The following is a 21,166-nucleotide window of genomic DNA, read 5'->3' on the forward strand; positions in this document are numbered from 1 at the left end:
CGTTGTTGCTGTTGTTTTAGTATATGCTGAGTATTTGTGCTTGTCCTCTTTTCTATTGTGATGTGAAGGTTTATAATTTTTCTTTGTGCCACATGGTTCTTGAGAGCTGAAATAGTAGATGCAACCCTGGTGCCTTGGGTTTATTATCAACTAACATTAACCACAAATTTTGAGTCCCATATCTGCAAGACTTATTAACCTAGTGCTTAAGGGATTGCCAGAAATTTCTAGATCTGAAACAGATCTACATTAATAATACCATTTCATTTCTGACCTCTTCAGACCAACCAAACCTTGGAAGACCTGGGGGTGGAAAGAGATTGTTCATGAAGTCATAGGAGTATGAGCTGTATTTTGCTTAATAAACAGAACATAATATGGAGAGTTACCGCTCATCTATAATATTCATATCACTTGTCTGTAATATTCTCCTATCAGAGACCCCTCTTTACTATTCATTCACGTGCTTATAATATCTAGGAGTGAGGGAGTTTCACTAGCTGCATCTGGGTGTACAGACTTGCGTTTATAGTGTCTCCTGCACATTCACTGGATTGGTTGGAACTTGGCCCATATTAGGTTATCTGTAGGTAAATCAGTGATTGGACGAAGAAATTAAATTTTAAAAGGTATGCAAGAGCCATACTGTTCATATTGTACCTTAAAGCTCAACTTTAGATTATCATAATTTTTAATCAATATGTCATTTAAAGTTACTGTTTGTGTTTCCTAAGCTCTACATTATACTAATAAAGAAATACTGTTTCATTTTAGCACTGAACAATATGGTAAAAGAATTTATCTCCATGGGAAGCTTGGTTGCACTGATTGCCACGAGCCAGTCTCAACATTCTCTACATCCTTTACTTGTTTCTGCCCAGGGAACTCACATCTTTCAGTGCTTCCAACACGTTCATCCTCCTAATCAGGTAATACGGTACTCAGGAAGGTGGCTGGAACATGTCCCATTACTGAAATCATTATTATGTTTTATGTGTAGCATATGCCTTTAAATTTATGACTGTGTTAATGATCTTAAGGATATTTGAAAATCAGCATTCAATGCATTTTGTGCTAGGTGTACAATTATAATTTATAACTCAGAAATGTTACTAGGCACTTCGCAGGAAGTGGCTTTTCCAAAAAAGTATTTTCAATATTTTATTGTGGTTTAGGTGAAAATTTTATGGGCAAATTAGTTTCCCATTCAGATTGTGACATTGGTTGCAGTTCCCACAATGTGTCAGCACTCTCCCCATTTCCACCTTAGTTTCCCATTTTCATTCACCCCATTTTTCTGCCCCTTCCTGTCTTAGCTTTGCTTTGGGGCAAACATGGCCCTTTTGGTCTCTTACAGTTGATTGTTCTGCGGAGCAGGTCCCTCTCGGTGTTCTTGTTCAGGCCTGTTCTGTAGTTGGCTGAAAGGTGATCTCTGGGAGCGGCTTCAGTTCTGAATTAGAATGGTGTCTAAGGGCCATCGTCTCAGGGGTTCCAACAGTCTCTGTTTGAAACCAGTGAGTCTGGTCTTTTTTATGAATTTCAGTTTTGTTCCACCCCTCTCTCCCACTCTGTGGCCCTGGTCAAAGCATTCTCTGGTGGTAACGAGGGCGCGTCTACCTCTTCTGGTCTCGTGCTTGTGGAAGCTGAGGTCCATGGGGTCTGTTAGTCCTTTAGACAGACTGTTTCTTTGAGTCTTTGGTTTTCTTCACTCTTCTTTGATTTGGACAGAAAGAGACCATTAGTTGTAACTGAGATGGCCAGTCTCAAGCTTTTAAGACCCTAGTCACTGCTCACCAAAGCAGGATGTAGAACATTGGCTTTATGTTTGTTATGCCATTTGACCTGGATGTGCAAGACTGTGGTCGCAGCCCTCAAGCCAAGAATCTCTGTCCTGGGAGGTGTTTGGTCACAGCTAAGAGGTTTTCATGACTGTGCCGCCATGTGCTCTGTTATATACATTGGTATATTTGCAGCATTTTCAACTATATAAGTAGGAATATCTGCTGCCAACCCTGTATGGTTGAATATATAGGCAGAAAAATTGGGCGAACGAAAATGGGGAAACTAGGTGGAACTATATAGGCACATGAGTGTACTCCCATACACCTTCCCACCCCTGTTCAGCTTACCTACCTACCTGTATGTCCAGTCATATGTTACATTTGTTATCACTGTTGCAGGATTTTATGCGTACTAGTATTTACCATTGTTGCCTTTTACTCCTGTGTACTTGTCTGTGTCTTCCTTTGCCTTGGTTATGTTGTGCTGGCTGGCTTCCCTCAGATTGTATATACTTTTCCCTTCCCCAAGATAATGTGTGTCTACTATCTAGTTAGTGACTTTCCCTTCTAGCCCCTCCCATCTCTGGTAACCATCAAAGAATATTTCTGTGTGTAAGCCTTGGTTTTGACTTTTTATGATGGCGGACTCATACAGTATTTGTTCTTTTGTGATTTTATTTCACTAAGTATAATGTCCTCCAGGTTCACCCATGTTGTAAGATGTTTCACAGATTCATTGTTCTTCTTCAACATTGCATAGTATTCCATTGTGTGTATGTACCACAGTGTGTTTATCCATTCGTCCATTGAGGAAACACTGAGGTTGTTTGCATGTTTTTGCTTCTGTGAATAATGCTGTAGTGAATATGGGTGTGTAACAGTATTTATCCTTCATGAAAAATGCAGTAAGATATCTTTGTAAAAATTGATAAATTCAACATTTTGTTCACTAACATATGTGACCCATAGTCACCTTTGGGGACTGATGTTCATAATGATTTTAGGGGCACTGAGCTCAAAGAAGTGGGGTCCAGAACTGGCAAGCATGTTTCAGATTCTTATTTAAAATTCTCACCTGGAGTCTATCCTAAATAATCAAACCCTGTGCTAATTAGATGTTATTGAAGAACAAAAGTATTGCACCTGTTATTAAACATAGCTGAATGGTAGTGATATTGGCCATTGAATAAGTTTTTATATAGAAACAACAACAATTTAAAAAAAAAATCTAAAAGGTACCCATATGTTACTAAAACTACATTTTAGAGAAAGAAATGGCAAGCATATCAATCTGATTTTTTTACAACTTTATTCAGGTTTAATTGATTTACAACCAACTCACATATTTTAAATGCACAGTTTGGTCAGTTTTGACATATGTACATGCCATGAAACCATCACCACAGTTAGGTAACATTTCCATCACTTCCAGAAGTATCCTAGTGCTCCTTTGTGGTCCCTCCCCCAGTCTATCCTCAGACAACCACCAACCTGCTTGCTGCCACGATAGATTATCAGCCTGACTTTTCTCAAAATGTATATTCCAAAATTTATACATGGATAAAATTAAAAATTTTAACTTTATGTTTTTTTCTTTAGGAGCAAAGATGTGAAATTCTACATAATGTAATAAAAAATAAACTGGCCTGTGATATGAACAAGTTTACTGATCTTGACTTATACTTTATAGCTAAAGAAACGGAAGGGTTTGTAGCTCGAGATTTTACTGTGCTTGTGGATCGAGCCATACATTCTCGTCTCTCTCTTCAGACTATATCCACCAAAGAAGGTATGTTTTACTATCAAAATTCAAACTCGGGAATCTATCAGTATTCAAACTTGAGATCTTCTTTCTTTTGTTAAGAAGTATAATTATACTGGCCCATTCCATTTCAATAAGCAGTTACTTGAGTAAAAATTGGCATCTCCAGCTAAGGTGGTGGTGTATCTTGAAAATTTGTATGTTTGGTATGTCTACCAAAATAAGTGTTGTTTATTTTTGGACAGATATAGTTTTAACAACATTGGACTTCCAAAAAGCTCTCCACGGATTTACTCCTGCATCTCTGCGAAATATAAACCTGCATAAACCTAGAGACCTGGGCTGGGATAAGATTGGTGGATTACATGAAGTTCGGCAGATACTCATGGATACTATCCAGTTACCAGCCAAGGTGCTTTTAAAAAAAATACACACATACCCACACTCCAAAAAACCAAGTTCTTAGCTCCCTAGAGAATCACTGACTCATTGGCACTGGCTTTTTTTGTGTTGTTTGGTTTGTTCAATTTCATTTTGATTCAACAAATATTAACTTTGTGTTACCAAATAAATACCCAGCACTATTTTAGGGGTACTCTAACAGATTTAGAAAGTAATTGATATACTCATTGCCTGTAAAGACTTATAAGGAAATCTAAGGTGACGTTTCTAGTAAATACAATTGGTGTATAGTTCCTAAATCTTCTGTTTTGCTTGTATCATTCAGATCATACAAAAGCAAAATGCACTGTCAGCTGGGACGTGAACAGAAACATAGGAATAAACTGGGAGGTGGAAGATTCAGCCAGGTCCATAGGATTCATGGACTCAGCTAGATCTGTAGACTCTGTGGGAGAGTTCTGGAAAGGCAGTATAGACCAGGCAGATAGCAGGATCAAGGTGGCAGATGTGGACTGTTCTTCAGAAGATTAGACAGACGTGTCTAGGAGGTAGTGTGGTTGGATCAGAGATCTGGGAGATGAGAATCACTGCATGAGATAAGGGATCCATTCAGAGAGATAAGGAATGGGCGAGTGAGGACCTTGGGTTACATGTAACTGGATAGTGAGTTCTGACAATTTATGGCCACTGGGGCTGGAGCCATACTAAGTGCAGCCCAGGACTGTGGGTTAAAGCCTGTTTGAGAGAACATGAACCTGCAAATGTGGGGAGATAATGACCCCAAATGCAGAGTCTGGGCACCAACCATGAGTATCTAGATACATGGAGACCATATGCTGAACTGCTGACTTTGGGGCCTGTTTCAAACTAGAACAGAAATAGAGATGAGGTTAGCATTTTGACCACAAGTGGAATTATATGGGCATACCTAATAGAGGAGGCCAGGATACTGACAGTAGCCTGATGTTTGACCACGTGTTCAAAAATTTTTCTTTCTTTCTGAGCATTGGTGATTTAGAAGGTAATTTATAAACAATAACTCAGTTATTCAGCGTGGAGACTCTTGGGAGATTTTATTTTCTATAATCATTTTAGATTCTTCTCTATTATTATTTTCTCTCTGAGTGAATATATTTGAATATACATTGCTGTCGTAATTTGCCCAGTGAGACAATACAAGTAGAAGGAAGTATGCTTTCTATAAGATTGCTTTAATTTTCTTAAAGTAGTACTTTTCTAATGTTAAAAAAAAAAAGGTTTGATGCAATTTTATGCATGTTATATAACCTGTTTTCCATGGTCCTTGTTTATTTATATTCCTGTCAAGTAGCAACTGGAAAAATTACATGATAGCACCTTTGAGTTAATTTATTATTTTTGGCAGGAATGTTATTTACTATCATTGTACTGGTGCAGTGGTTAAAGCATTCAGCTGCTAACCAAAAAGTCAATGGTTTGAACTCACCAGCCACTCTGCAGGAGAAAGATGAGACAGTCTGCTTCCATAAAGATTTACTGCCATGGACACCATGTGGATCAGTTCTACTCTGTCTATAGGGTCATTATGGGTTGGAATCAACGTGATGGCAGTGGGTTTATCATTGTGCTATTAATATTAAAAGGTGGATATTTTTTTCTATACTTTGATCTTTAGCTGCTGCCAAGTCATTTCTGTTTAGGACTTGAATTCTTTATCATTTTTTTTGTATTTTTCAGTACCCAGAATTGTTTGCAAACTTGCCCATACGACAGAGAACAGGTATACTGTTGTATGGTCCTCCTGGAACAGGAAAAACCTTACTAGCTGGGGTCATTGCGCGAGAGAGTAGAATGAATTTTATCAGTGTTAAGGTACGCTGCACATTTATCTTTCTGGATTGTTGGTTAGTCTCATATTTGGAAACCATGGCTGCAGCTATTAAAGCTGTGTAGGAAATTGAGTAATGGGCCACATCTCTTTAGGGTTTATTATGTCCTTGCTGAAGGCAAACCTTCATGCATTGCAAATAGAAATATACATAAATATTCAGATAAAATCAAGCTATAACTGTAATGGGAGAGAACCTAGGCAACTAGAGGCAAGCAGCTGGCGTTTTATTACTTGTTGTTACTTGTTGGCTGCGTGTCACCTTGGTTGGGTCACGCTAGGTCTCACTTTTTTCAGGTATGAGGTGAGTATAGTGATTTGGCCTCCTAGTCCACCCCTGGTGTGTCAGTCATCATGGTGTGGGGTTCAGTGTCTTAGCTGTGTAGTTTCAAGCCCTCAGCAGTATTAGCTGACCAAAGGGTGATTAGATTCCAAGCCGAGGCATCGTGTACATCTAGCCTTTTTCAAAACTGATACAGAATCTAAAAGGCAGTTTAGCAGTCGGCAATTAGGTCATACCTGTCTTCTTTTTACCACGTGATTTTTGTGCCCTGGTCATCCTGGGGAGCAGTACTGCTTTTTATTTTTCCTGCCTTCCTTTCTCTGGATCTCCGGGTAACCACGACCACACTCTTCTTTTTATGCTTATCAATAGAATGTAGTTTCACTTTTGTTTTTTACACACAGAATTTCCGAGATTAATGCTGTGAATTTAGGTTGTCCCACTAGGAAAGACACCTTTAGTAAGTCTTCACATCACAATTTGGGATGAGTTCACAATGGAAAGGTTTGAGCAGAGAGCTGATTACATCTTGGTGGGTCGGGGTGGGTTCTAGGAGGCGTGCGGCAGAGACTGGGGTTCTTGAGTGACAGGAGTGTGTTGCCTTGTTCTGTCCTCCCATCCTCTAGTTCTCTGACTGTGCTGAGGAAGTTTAGTTAAATGCTAGTGCATGAATAGGTGGGTGGGTGGCTCAGTATTAGAAATTCTCTGTTTTGGTTACGTTTGGTCTTTAGGAGATAGAAACCACTGAGGCCTATTCAGATTCAGAAGGATTTTTTTTTTTTCAAAAATGCTTCCCAGTTTCATGAAAGACTATTCTCATGACTAATTTTGCTTTGTGTAGTGGAGAGTGCTTTGAAAGTACTTTCTACTGACTTTTAAGAAATATTCTTCAACTCCTGTATAAATAGATTAGTGTAGAAGATGGCAATCAAAGTTATGCAGGTCTCTTTACTTTTTTTTTTCTTTTTTTTCGAGTCTCCAAAAGTTTGAGATAAGTGGGACTTTTTCCCTTTTTAAAACATTCATTACTTCATTAAACAAACAATTATCGGGTACTTATTATGTGATAGGTACTGTGTGAATCCCTGAGGATTCGACAGGGAACAAACTGCCTTTTTGGAACTTACATTCTACTGGGGAGAGAGGCAGTGAACAGATGAACATATAACATATAATGTCAGTGGTAGTAAGTGCTATGTGGGAAGGAAAGTGAGATATGGAGGTGCTGAATAACTAGAGTGGGTCATAGTTGGGGTCGTCAAGCAAGGCCTGTCTGAGGAGGTAGCATTTTGCAAGAATCTAAATTAAATGAAGGAACAAGCTTTGAGAATATCTAGGGACAAGTGTTCCAGGCAGACGAAATACCAAATATATAATATTTGTCCCATTGCATGGATTTTAAAAATATATTTAAGATACATCCACTTAGTCATATTAAAATTTTTCCATGACTGAATTTAGACCTAGGCATAAAAAAATTATATTTCACTTTTAAATAACTTTATCTCAATTCTAATTTTGTTTTATTCTACCTCATAGGGGCCAGAGTTACTCAGTAAATATATTGGAGCAAGTGAACAAGCTGTTCGTGATATTTTTATTAGGTAGGTTCCCTATGAATTTTATGTAAAAGTAAATGACATCATTATTCTTGATCAGTTGATGCTTTTTGGTCTTAATCTTGTTCTTTGAAGAACTGACGTTCAAAACCTATGATTTATGTGAATTATTAATAAACTAGAGAACAAAGATTCTCTGTTTCACCAGTTACTACTTCAGTGTAAAATATTTTAGATGTTAAATTTTGGAAATTATTTGATTTTATAGCTGCAGTACAAATATTCCTGAAATGCCAAAAGCAGAATTATAAGTGGTTACTTAAAGGAACCTCAGACAAATGAAAAAAAGTTAGAAAAGTATGAAATGGACAGAGAATCTTACAATTGCTCACGTAACATGATTTAACAACAGGAATAGCACAGAATTAGGAATTGTGTTAATGTGCAGGAAAAGTGCTAATTATAATTAAGGGTTTAGAATAAGAGTGGTATGGTGGTACAAGTATACTGAGTTATTAGTCAAAAAGTTTCAGGTTTTTGTTTTAGTCCCTGCTGTTCTATCCAGAAGGATCCCTGGTAGTGCAGTTGTTAAAGTACTCAACTGCTAACGGGAAGGTTGGCAGTTCAAACTTACCAGCCATTCTGCAGGATAAAGATGTGGCAGTCTGCTTCCATAAAGATTATAGCCTTGGAAACCCTAAAGGGCAGTTCTCTTTCCTGTAGAGTCTCGTTGAGTAGGAAGCAACTCCATGACAACAGGTTTGATTTTTTTTTTTTTTTAATTGTGATTTGGGTGAAGATTTACAGAGCAAATTCACTTTCCATACAGCAGTTTACATATCCTTTGTCTCATGACATTGACCACAGTTTACCACAATGCAACAGCTCCCTTCCCACTTCCTCCCCATAGTTACCTCTTCCCAGTGTCCATCCTTCCATGGACTCCTGCCCCCTGAGCTGTCTCCCTGTGCATAAGCAGCCCTTCTTTCTCAATGATTGTTCTCTCCAAGGAGTGTATCTACCTCAGGTAAATGTTCAACTCATATGCCTGTCTTCTGTTTGGCTGGAAACCACAATTCCAGACCTGAAGGGCAGCTAGGGGCCATAGTCTCAATGGTTCCACCAGGCTCTATTGGACCAGCAAACCTGGTCCCCCCACCTTTTTTTTTTTTTTTCTCCAAATGATTTTGAGTTTTGTTCCACATTGTTCTCCCTCTCTATCAAGGATCTCCTACATAGATCACCTTCCAAGTGGATGACAGTGGTAGCCAGGCACCATCTAGTTCTTCTGGTCTCATAGTTGTGTAGGCTGAAGATCAGATGGTATACCAGTCGCTAGGACTAATTGTTTCCATGAATTTTGGTTCATTCTTCTTTGCTCTGGACGAGGAGAGACCCATTGTTGCATCTAGATGGCAGCTTGCTAGCTTTTAAGATCCCAGTCACTACTCACCAAAGTAGGAAGTGGAACAATGTTTTATATAGTATGTTATGCCACTTGAGCTTGATGTCCCCTGCAACTATGGTCCCAAGTCCACAGATTCAACTACTCGGTCCCTCTGGGTAGCTGGCTGTGACCAAGCAGTGACCACAGCCTTCCCCTTGTCAACTCTACTATGTTGTTGTTGTTGTTGTTGTTATGTGCCATCGAGTCGGCCCCGACTCATAGCGACCCCTCCTTGGGTTTCCGAGGCAGTATCACTACGGAAGTAGGATTGCCCAACCTTCCTTCCGAGGAGTGGCTGGTGGGTTTGAACCACCAGCCGTCTGGTTAGCAGGCAACTCTACTATACACCTGGGAATTCTGATCATTCACATAAACTTATAGGAATTGTCTGCCAACCCTATATATGTTCCTGGATACACTCCCCATTTCATAGACACACCTAATCGTTCAGCCTGTCCACCCATCTATCCACCCATACACCCATGCTTGCCTTCACTGACAACGCAGTACTGTATGTGCAAAAGGGTTCATATTTGTTGTCTGTACCTCCCATGTACCTCTCTATGTCTTTCTCATCCTCAATGATGCCGTATTGATCACTCACATTTGGTACATTGCCCTTCTCTTCACCCAAATCAATACTTATCTCTATCTGTATAACAGCATTCCCTCCCCTCCCCTCCCACCCCTGGTAAGCAACAAAGAAAATTTCCTTCTATAGATAAACCTTTCCTTAACTTTTACAATAACGGACTAATACAGTATTTGTCCTTTTGTGATTGACTTATTTTACTCAGCACAATGTCCTCCAAGTTCATCCACATCATGCACTGTTTTGCAGATTCTACATTATTCTTTAGCGTTGCGTAGTATTCCATTGTGTGTGTATGTACCATAGTTTGGTTATCCATTCCTCAGTTGATGGACACCTAGGTTGTTTCCATCTTTTGGCTATTGTACAGTCTATTTATGCCATATATTAGGGCCCTTAAATTTGCCCCTAGATTTTCCTGGAGGAACTGCATGGTTTTAGGTTTCACATTTAAGTCTTTAACCCATCTGGAGTTCGTTTTTGTGTATGGTGTGAGGTACAGAACTTGTTACAACAGTCCATTCTATCTTGCAACTCTCTTAACTTCCTCACCATTTAGAAGTTCTGTAACTACACAGCCTTTTCCCTCTTTTTGTTTGTAGTTGTCTTCACTTGCCAATTGATGTCTCTGGTTCCCTGTTTACAATCTTGTAAGCTCATTTTACTTTGGATATGTCTATAGCTGTGGTTCAGGTTTGTTTTTTCCTGTGTGTGTGTGTGTGTGTGTGTTTTTAATTTCTATCCAGAAGGCGTGGAATAATGGCAAATCTCCTGCTCTAAGACCCAGTTTACTAAAAATGAGAATAATACTGTATGCCTTACTTTCTTTAAGGGTTTGTTGTGAAGATTTTTATTACACACACACACACATAATTTGAAATCCCTTTGCAGGCTCTGAAGCCCTATTCCAACTGCGTTTGTTTATATTCCCCAGAGCACAGGCTGCAAAGCCCTGCATTCTTTTCTTTGATGAATTTGAATCCATTGCTCCTCGAAGAGGTCATGATAATACAGGCGTTACAGACCGAGTGGTTAACCAGTTGCTGACTCAGTTGGATGGAGTAGAAGGCTTACAGGGTAATAATTGTAAACCTACAAGTATTTTGTTATAACACAGTTTTACCTGATTTTAGCAAAAACAGTTTTGTTTTGTTTTTTTCCTCAGGTGTTTATGTAGTGGCTGCTACTAGTCGCCCTGACTTGATTGACCCAGCCCTGCTTAGGCCTGGTCGACTAGACAAATGTGTATACTGCCCTCCTCCTGATCAGGTGAAAATCTCATATTTAGCATCCAAAACCCAACAAATGCTACACATTTTCCTTGTGAACTTGACTTCTGCCAGGTAATAGCAATTGTCCTTAGAAGACCAGCTTTTGTAGGCATGGGCCTTGGCCTCTGTTGGTTAACAGCATAAAAAGATTCTGAATTAGATGCAAAGCCTGCCTTTGGAAATGGCCCAGCCACGTAGTATTGCATGTCTGCATTCCCTGTCCTCCAAGATCACTCACCCCAGTGTCTTGTCAGAAAACTGATGCATAACCAAACATGAATAGTGAGCATGTAAGCAGGTTGCAGAGCAAGAGGCTTTTTCAGCTCTTGGTCCTGTGTTATTACATCTTGTTCTCAGATGTGGAACTAATGAATAAATGAGTGTAAGAACAAATAGGTATATAAATATCCAAAGTATGTAATTCCTGAATGTGTGTCACATGTAGCTGTTCTTTAAATTAGTTTAATTTTCCTTTTGAAAACTTGCCTGGCACACTTGCCCAAGTCTAGAAAATAAGCACTGTCTGAATAAGACATGTTTTATACTGAAGAGTTAAGACTGTTGACTTTCATTTATTTTCTTACCTGTGTTCCTTCTGTTAAGGAATATGTCCCAAGGAAGATAGAGAGTAGACTGGGAGTACATTTCTCACCTTACTTGTTAAAGCTTATTAGATATATGTGGTAGTTAAGTTTGTTTGTCATCTTGGCTGGGCCTGGTTGAGGGGCTGGGCAGCTGGATGTAGTTATTCCCCAAGGTGAGATTGGCAATTAACTCCATGGTGGAATCTAATGGAGCAGCCGAGTAGCTGCTTTAGGGATGTGGGCTGCTTCCAGTATAGAAGAAGCAACTTTGAGGAAAGTCTCCAGCTTTTTGGCGTGCTTGAACCCTGCATATTGCTGAGGCGTTGTTCAGCAGCCTGCCATGCCCTTCCAATCTTGGAACTTTTTCTGGACTTGAATTAGTGGCCTGCCATGTTGTTTGGTAACATTGGGACTGTGCCTTTTTACTTGTCAACCTTCGGTTCATCAGTCTCAGTAGGTAGCAGCTGTCTGACTAAAGAAAAGCCTCCAGCTTCAGTGGGCCAGGAACAGGATGCAGAGCTGAAGCCCAAGGTTGAGGGGCTTTCACCCAGCCCCTAGAGCCTGGCACTTGGAACTCAGACTTCTAGCCTCCAAAACTCTAAGAGAATAAACTCCTGTTTGTTAAAGCCTTCCTATTTGTGGTATATTTCTGTTAGAGCGGCACTAGGTAACCAAAACAATATATAAAGTTAATTTTTGAAAAATCTTAAGACACACAGTTTAAGATAATATTTAATTTTATTTTTTATCTGTTAAAGCAGTTTTTCTTCCTTCAGGTGTCACGTCTTGAAATTTTAAATGTTCTCAGTGACTCTCTACCTCTGGCAGACGATGTAGACCTTCAGCATGTGGCATCAGTAACCGACTCCTTTACTGGCGCTGACCTGAAAGCATTACTCTACAATGCCCAGTTAGAGGCCTTACATGGAAGGCTGCTCTCATGTGGACACCAAGTAAGTTCCATGAGAAGGTAGTTTCTGTGACCCTTTATGATGGACAAGAATAGTTTAATGTCAAAATTTCAACCTTAAAAAATGCTATTTTTTAATAACTTTGTTAAAAGGGTATAAAATGTTAAATTTACCTTCAGTTGAATTTTCCACAGCTGTAGTATTGGTTTTGCAGAGACTTTGTAATTACGAAGAGTGTAGTGTCTGTTTCTCTAACATTATGACCTAAATATGGACAAAACTGTGTTGGTGTGTGGAAGAATATTATTTAAATTGGAATATTATGTCTTAGATAATATAAACAGAAATATAATTGAGATTTTTGGTTTGTACTTTGCTTGTTAAAAAATAATTATATATGTTATTTACTTTAGGGAGCTCTGGTGGCATAGTGCCTAAGGCATCTGACTGCTAACCAGAAGGCTGGCCGTTCAAACCCACCAGCCACTCCTCAGAAGAAAGACTAGGCAATCTACTTCTGTGAGATACCGCCTTGGAAACCCAAGGAGGGGTCACTGTGAATGTTATTTACTTTGATGCTTAGATATGGCCAATTGAAGCCCCTTCTACGTGGCTTCTATGTCCTTATCTCCATCATTCCTTGATGTACCATTTCCCAGTATAACAATGGTTGTTACAGATTTATCTTATAGAATCTGCCTATGGACTTTACCACGTCATTTTCTAGGAAGGGTTTTTCCATGCACTCCCCTTTTGCTGACGATTCTTGCACAGTCTAAAGCTACTGAATCAAACATGACAAGTTTTTGTTATTTATTTTGTCAAGCCATTGAGGTTCTCTTCTATAACTTTCATTACTAGAAAAAGTGTATATCTGTAAAGCACTCTTTCATGTTAAATGTTATTGATATGGGTGATTCATGATTTCAGAGTAGGAAAATAAGAGTGGTAAAACTGCGATAACATAAAAGTAAAATCCAGAGGTCTGACTCATAGCTCAGGGATGTGAGGGATGATTGGCAAATTATCTACACAGTCTTTTTTTTTTTTTTTCCCCATTTTCAAGTTAAAATCTTATTATATGCCTCAGTACCACTAGAGAATAATATTTTTGAACAATGCCTTGAGTTTCTTTGTATTGCTTTATTGGAATGCTGTCTATGTTGTTTATTTCTGAGTTATGGATTAGTCTGCGCTTTACCTGGTTGCCTTTTTGTATGTTCTAGGATGGAGGTTCCAGCTCTGATAGTGACCTGAGTCTTTCTTCAATGGTCGTCCTTAACCACAGCAGCGGCTCTGATGACTCAGCTGGAGATGGAGAATGTGGTTTAGAGCGGTCCCTTGTTTCTCTAGAGACGTCTGAGAGACTTCCAGATGAGTCACAGTTCAATATGTACCGGCTCTACTTTGGAAGCTCTTATGAATCAGAACTTGGAAATGGAACCTCTTCTGATTTGGTATCTTGTGCAGTCATCATTATATAAAGCCCTATGTTGGTGTAAAGATGGACAGTGATCTGTCTTCTAACCAGCCCCACATGTTCTTTCTGGTTGGTTGGTTCTTCAGGAAAATAGTCTTATTTTTCTATACTAACTAGTAATAATATTCATTCCCTATTCAGAACTTTTGGAACTCTGGTGGCATAGTGGTTAAAGCATAACTAAAATGTTGCTAACCATGAGGTCAGTGGTTTGAACCCGCCAGCTGCTCCACAGGAGAAAGATCAGGCAGTCTGCTTCCACAAAGATTTATAGCCTTGGAAACCCTACAGGGAAGTTCTACTTTGTCCTAAAACCAAAACCAAACTCACTGCCATTGAGTTGGATCTGACTCATAGCAACCCCTCCTTGGGTTTCCCAGGCGGTATCACTACAGAAGTAGATTGCCCCATCTTCCTTCCGAGGAGTGGCTGGTGGGTTGAGCTGCCAGCCTTCTGGTTAGCAGTCAAATGCCTTAGGCATTACGCTACCATCCTAAAGGGTTGCTATGAGTTGGAATCGACTTGATAGCAGTGGGTTGGATTATTCAGAACTTCAAGGCAGGGCTGGCAGCAAGGGAGAACCAAAGTAACAAAAATTCAAGATCACTGTTTGGTTTCTTTCAGATTTGTCTCTCTTCACTAGTGGTTATAAAACATCCTTAGTAGCAGATCCACATTACATTGAACTTAAAAGTTCTGTTGTCATAGGACAGTTAAGGATAATGAGAAATTTGGTAAAATAATACCAGAAATTCTTATCAAAATGTTAGCTATTTTTAATACTTTTCAGAGAAAGTATAACTACAGTGGAAAAAGTTATCAATAGTAATAACACATCAATAAGGAAAAATGTTTTAATTAAATATGGGCAATATTATTATTTTTCTATTTAATTGCAATAACTTTGAACACATGTCCCAAAAAAATTAACAGCAACTAACTATTGCTTTATTAGTGCTCATAACATTTTCACATACATATTTAGTTATATTTTACTTGTTTTTTATAAATTTAGGTTTTTAAAAATATAAAAATGACCCATTTTTATTTCCAAGAACAGTAAGTAAACTGTTGTTATAATTCCAGTTTTAGATTCTTTTTTTTTTTTAACTTTTTACTGTGATTTGGGTAAAAATTTGGGTAAAATTTGGTTTTCCATTCAATAATTCATGCACATTTTGTTCTGTGACATTGATCACTGTCCCCACAGTGTAACCCAACTCTTCCCACGTCCTCCCTGTGTTCACCATTTCCATTTGTCCTTCTTTCCTCTCTCTTCCTGCCTTCTGAGCTTTATCTCTGGGCAAATGCTGCCCTTTTGATCCTCTACAGTTGATTGTTCTAAGACGTGTTTATATCCCTCTTGCTGTTGTTCACCTTATGGGCCTATCTATTGTTTGGCTGAAAGCTGGGCTGTGGGGATAAGGTCAGGATTGAAGGGTGTCTGAGAGCGTAGTCTCTGGGGTTCCTCCAGTCCCTATCAGACCAGTAAGCCTGGTCTTTCTATGGTTTTGAGTTTACCCAGGACCTTCTATTGTGATCCCTTTCAGAGCAAGCAGCAGTGATAGCCAGGTACCATCTAGTTCTTCTGGTCTCGTGGTCATGGAGGATAGTAATTATTTTCCTTGGATCTTTAGTTTTCTTCACTCTGCTTTTCTCAGAATGGGTAGAGACCAATTGTTGCAGAATTCTGTTTTCTGTTTCTTAACTTCTATCTAAAATGTCCCAAGACCTTAGTGTAACTCTGCTGAAAAGTAAGTGTAAGGATCATTTGGAACCTATCCCTGGAGCATTAGTGTAGTGGATTTAATAACAAAGTATAAAAATTAAAAACTCATGTTATGGCTGTGTTTTTTCTGTAGTGGTTCTACAACACAGATATTGATGAACTTTTACAGAATATTAAACTTCCTTAATTTCAGTTAGCTAAAATGTAAACTTACCTATGTTAAGGCTTTATTATTTGAAATTTTTAGTTTTATCTTTAGTAAATATATACTTTTTTCTCTTTCTTTTCCTCCTGCTGTTTTCCTTTCCTCCCTTCTTTCATTACTATACTTATCCATGGAGAGCTCACAGTGCTTGTCTGCACCAAGCTCCATGACTCAGGACTTTCCTGGAGTTCCTGGGAAAGATCAATTGTTTTCACAACCTCGAGTGTTCGGGACAGCTTCGCAAGAGGGCTACCATGAAGTTACACAAGAGCAAAGAGATCAGCTGAGGGCAGAGATCAACATTATCAAGGGCAAATACCAGAGTCAAAGTGGAGTATGATGCTTTTTTCCCATTTATAATTTTTTACACTTTCAAAATTTAAAATTGTTTATTCCTTTTGTGATATATATTTCTTTGATTTATAAACAGGCTACATTTCTAACATACTGCTTTAGTCATACCGTTATGTGAAACTAACTAAAAGAAGTAATATCTTGGACTTGATTCTTTATTCCATTGTTTCCCTAAGTTCATTTCCTATCATTTGCTTTTTTATTAAAGGAGGATGAATCACTTAACCAACCAAGACCAACCAAAACCTGTCTGGCTATTAGTCAGTCTCATTTAATGACTGCATTAAGTAATACAAGGCCATCCATTAGTGAAGATGACTGGAAGAATTTCACTGAGCTGTAAGTAACAGGTTCTGATTTGGAAGTTACTGATGTTATTACAAGTTCCATAGTCATTCTCTTAAACTTTTATTAAAGTTCTTGCTGAAAATGAACAATATTTTAAATATTTAAACCAATTCAGAAAATGTATGTAGTGGCTGTGTATTTAAACACCTAAGAGCTTCCAGAGTACAAAAATTAAAAATGAATTTTCATTAACCAATTCATTTGATATTTGAATTATTTAGAATTAACTAATTTAATATTAATTTCTTTGAAGAAATTAGAGAAAGAGGAAAATTAGAAGCTCAAAATAATTCCAGTTGATAGTTTTTAAAAATTGTTTTAAAAAAATTCCTGTTGAGACAGCTCAGGGCGCAGAAGAGTATGGAGGGATGGACACTGGGAGGAGGTAACTATGGGGAGGAAGTGGGAGGGGAGCTGTTGCATTGTAAAGTTTGGTCAATGACATGAGAGAAAGTATATGTGAACTGCTGTATGAAAAGTGAATTTACTCTGTAAATCTTCACCCAAATCAAAATAAAATTAAAAAAAAAAAAATCCTGTTTTGCTTTTTAAATTTTATTAATCTCAGGAACACTTAATATATTCAAACGTATTCATTCTGTGGACCATGGTTGGTACATAGTTGAATGTACAGGCCTCTTAGAATTGACTCTGTGGCCTCTCGGGAGTCTGAGGGTCGTTGATTGGAACCAGTCTAGCTCAGTGACTCAGCTTAATTTGATTCAAGAATGTTTATTCCTGCTCTTTAAAAGTTGGAACTCTTGTTCAGTTTCACAATTGAACCCCTCCTTGGAGGAGTGTGTGTGTACACACATATATAAATTATAAATGCTTACTGCAGAAAAAATTAGAAAATAAAGATAAGGAAAAAAGAAGGAAACAGAAATGTTCCTTAATCCCACTGCCTCACTCAGCATATTTGTTTGTGTACATCTGTTTTTTCTTGCTAAAATAAGACCACACAGTATGTACTGGTATATAGCACCCACCCATACTTCTCTGACATTTTAAATAGGAGACTACTTGATCGTTTTGCATGTCATTCTGATGACACCTGTGCCACAGTCTCCAACTTTTAGATATTTAAGTTGCTTCCAGGTTTTCACTTCTATAAACAGTGTGATAATGATCATTCTTACAGCTGAATGTTTGCACACATGCTTAATTATTTCACTGGGATAAAGATGGAATTGTTGCATCACAGGGTACATACACTTTTTTAAGACTTTTGAAACATGTTGCCAAATTGCCTTTCAGAAACATTGTACAACATCTATTCCAACCCCAGAATGTGAGAGTGCCAGTTTTACCACACTCTGAGTGTTACAGCCTTTTTCTAAACTCAGCCAGTTTGAATGGAGAACTATTAAATCTCATTTAAAACACTGCACTTTTTTGATTGAAACTATTGAGGTTACAATTTTTAAATTCTTATTATTCATTGCCATTTGTATTTTACCTTTTCTAACTTGCCTCTTCACTCCCCTTTCTGTTTTTCCTGTTGGGGTGCTGCTCATGCTTGAAAATTTATTTGTTGTTGTTGTTGTTATGTGCTGTCGAGTCGGACCCGACTCATAGCGACCCCTCCTTGGGTTTCCGAGGCAGTATCACTACGGAAGTAGATTGCCCCATCTTCCTTCCAAGGAGTGGCTGGTGGGTTTGAACCACCAGCCTTCTGGTTAGCAGTCAGGTGCCTTAGGCACTATGCATATGTAAGAATTTTCTTTAATTTCTGTTGCAAATGGTTTTCCAGTTTGCTGTTTCCCTTTTGTTTTTCAGAATATAATTCTGTTTATAAACTATCCATTATATTTTATAATTAAAGTATATATATTAGATAATAATTATCTCTCTCTTTCACTTGCTTTTTTTTTTTTTTAAAGGTATGAAAATTTTCAAAATCCTAAGAAGAGAAAAAATCAAAGTGGAACAATGTTTCGACCTGGACAGAAAGTAACTTTAGCATAAAATATATTTCTGATTTTTGTTGTTGTTTGGGGGGGGTGACTTGTAACAGTAAATATGGTATCTGTAAAATTTCTTTTTAATTTAACAAATCAGGTTAATTAATAAAATCACAGATTGGTAAATGCTGTGATTATGTATGATCAGTATTACTTGAAATTAATGGTGTAGAATAAATTGGGATATTTATAGCAGATTATGTATTTTATTTCCTATAAATCTATATTAAATCTTAAATGAAATAATAATGACCAAATGGTATGACTAATTTATTTCCCCTTTGAAGAAAAAATGATACAGTATCTAATTAAGTACATTTCTTGGAACTCACTGATAGTTGCATATTCAACATCTTTTTAGCATTTGACAGGTTTTACGCTTAGCAAGTTCTTGACTATTTTGAAAATAAAATATCCTATTATTTACAGATCATATTATCTGTTGTCCTTATGTCAGAAAGTGAAGTTTTTACATATAATTCACATAAATTTCATTATTACCGCTATCAGAAATGAGAGCACATCTCCTGCCAAACTATATCCAGCTCCAAGTCCGGGATATTTGAGTGATGCCCATTTCTGTTGTGGTGCCATCATGATTTTATTTAGAGATTCTCTAATCTGTGAACAAAACTGTAAAGTCATCTGCCACCAACACAAACTGTGTATAAGTAATGGAGTAAGAAGAAAGGAAAAAGAAGGAAGTGAATTAAAATATCCCAGTAAATACATGAGGCAGCAAAGAAGGACGCACAGGCAGTGATCATTGTCATTTCCACAATGAGAAAAGTTCTGCACGAGGCCGTGGCTGGAATTTTTGACTTCCGTGTTCCTCTGACTTCAGCCAGCACCTCAGGGCATTAGAGTCCTTTCCTAGTCCTTATACATAAGGTCCTGTTGAGTTGATTCCAACTCTTAAGGACCTTATGTATAACAGACACAGTGCTGCCCAGCCCTGTGCCTTTGTCACAGTTGTTGCCGTGTTTGAGCCCATTGTTTCAGCCAGTGTATCCATCTCCTTGAGGGTCTTCCTCTTTTTCATTGACCTTCTACTTCACCAAGCATGATGTCCTTCTCCAGGGACTCCTGTCCAAAGGACATGCGATGGAATCCTGCCATTTTTACTTCTAAGGAGCATTCTGGCTGTTCTTCTTCCAAAACCGATCTGTTCGTTCTTCTGGCAGTCCCTGCTATATTCAGTATTCTTCACCAACTCCGTAATTCAGAGGCATCAGTTCTATCTTCCTTATTCATTGCCCAGCTTTTGCATGCATATGAGGTCATTGAAAATACGATGGCTTGGATCAGATGCACCTTCGTCCTCAAAGTGGCATCTTTGCTTTTTAACACTTCAAAGAGGTCTTTTGTAGCAGATTTGTCCAATGCAATGACATCATTTGATTTCTTGACTGCTGCTTCTGTGGCCATTGATTGTGAATCCAAGTGAAATGAAATCCTTGACAACTTCAACGTTTACTAGGTGGGATGGTTTAAACTTTTATTCCCACGTATCCGAGCCATTAGTAGATCTGCCTAAGGTTGCATAAGTCTGTTATTAAATATTACCTTTGGCCAGTGTTGTCCACAAAGTTCCATCCGTAATTCTCCCATCCCCCCTTTTGTCACAGCAACTCTGTCCTCCCTCATTAGATTCGATTAACTGGCCAACATCATAAACATCCCCTTCTAAGTGGGTGGAATCTTGGCTGTGTTCCCTCAGTTACCTCTGAATCAGCAAAGTGCAGAATCCGAGGGAAAGGCAGGACTGAGCAGCCTCGTCTTCCCTTGCACTTATTAGTTCCCAGGCCCTTGTCGCTGGTTCAGACCATGAACTAGATACGCTGCATCTTGTAGAACAGAACCCCAACCTCCCAAGGAGCTGTCCTCCAAAAGGCCAGCCATTTCAGGATTATAGGTGTGTGTGCTAAGTGCAGTGGATTCCATAGGTAGCCATGCTTTTTCTTTTCACTATAAAGTGAGTTTTGTGGTTAGAAGCAGTCTTATCCTTTGGGCCTGGAATCAAACCCACTCCTATGGCTTAACTCTCAGCCAAACAATAGACAGGCCTAGGAGCTGAACAACTACACCAGGAAGATGCGTTCCTTAGAACAGTCAACCGCGGGAGATAAGAAGGGCAGCATGTGCACAGGGAGGGAAGGGTAGGGAGGCAGGAATGCGTAGGAAAGAAGGACACAGGGAGGAAGTGGGAAGAGAGCTATTACGTTGTGGGGATTAGTGTCACAAAACAAAAGGTGTATGAACTGTTGAATGTAAAATTTCACCCAAATCAAAGAAAAAAGCTGGGAATTCCAACACTGAGGATGTAAAGTCTCAATCTCCCTGTAGTCAGTATGCATTCTTACCTTAACTTATAGTCTACCCTTCCCTGGGAATAAACCTCCAGTGGGAAAGCTTCATTCCCCTGGGGCGGGACGGGGAGCAGCAGCAGTCTTATGGGATAGCATAACAATATAAAAACATTTAGTAAGTCCATGAAAAGTGTGGCCAGAAGTATGGAGGACAGACAAAGCAAATCCAACTTCAGAATGGGTCTCCTCTAAAAAAAAAAAAAACCTCACTACTGTCAAGTTGGATCCGACTCATAGCAACCCCTCCTTGGTTTTCCA

At 38.6% G+C, this 21,166-nt stretch overlaps 1 protein-coding gene across 1 annotated transcript in view; it reads left to right on the forward strand.

Annotated features, from left to right (window-relative positions):
• The window catches only part of PEX1 (peroxisomal biogenesis factor 1), a 47,170-nt gene extending 28,627 nt beyond the window's left edge, over window positions 1-18,543 (forward strand). The window contains exons 13-24 of the mRNA XM_007939816.1: window positions 775-929; window positions 3,381-3,570; window positions 3,789-3,955; window positions 5,662-5,796; window positions 7,635-7,699; window positions 10,628-10,770; window positions 10,859-10,962; window positions 12,325-12,501; window positions 13,686-13,916; window positions 16,010-16,207; window positions 16,436-16,566; window positions 18,459-18,543. Of these exons, the coding sequence (XP_007938007.1) occupies window positions 775-929; window positions 3,381-3,570; window positions 3,789-3,955; window positions 5,662-5,796; window positions 7,635-7,699; window positions 10,628-10,770; window positions 10,859-10,962; window positions 12,325-12,501; window positions 13,686-13,916; window positions 16,010-16,207; window positions 16,436-16,566; window positions 18,459-18,543 (1,781 nt within the window). The remainder of the gene's footprint in view (window positions 1-774; window positions 930-3,380; window positions 3,571-3,788; window positions 3,956-5,661; window positions 5,797-7,634; window positions 7,700-10,627; window positions 10,771-10,858; window positions 10,963-12,324; window positions 12,502-13,685; window positions 13,917-16,009; window positions 16,208-16,435; window positions 16,567-18,458) is intronic.
• Window positions 18,544-21,166: the final 2,623 nt, after the last annotated feature.

Source organism: Orycteropus afer, unplaced genomic scaffold, assembly GCF_000298275.1.
Source record: "Orycteropus afer afer isolate SDZICR_OR568_19922 unplaced genomic scaffold, OryAfe1.0 scaffold00063, whole genome shotgun sequence".
Lineage (NCBI taxonomy): Eukaryota > Metazoa > Chordata > Mammalia > Tubulidentata > Orycteropodidae > Orycteropus > Orycteropus afer.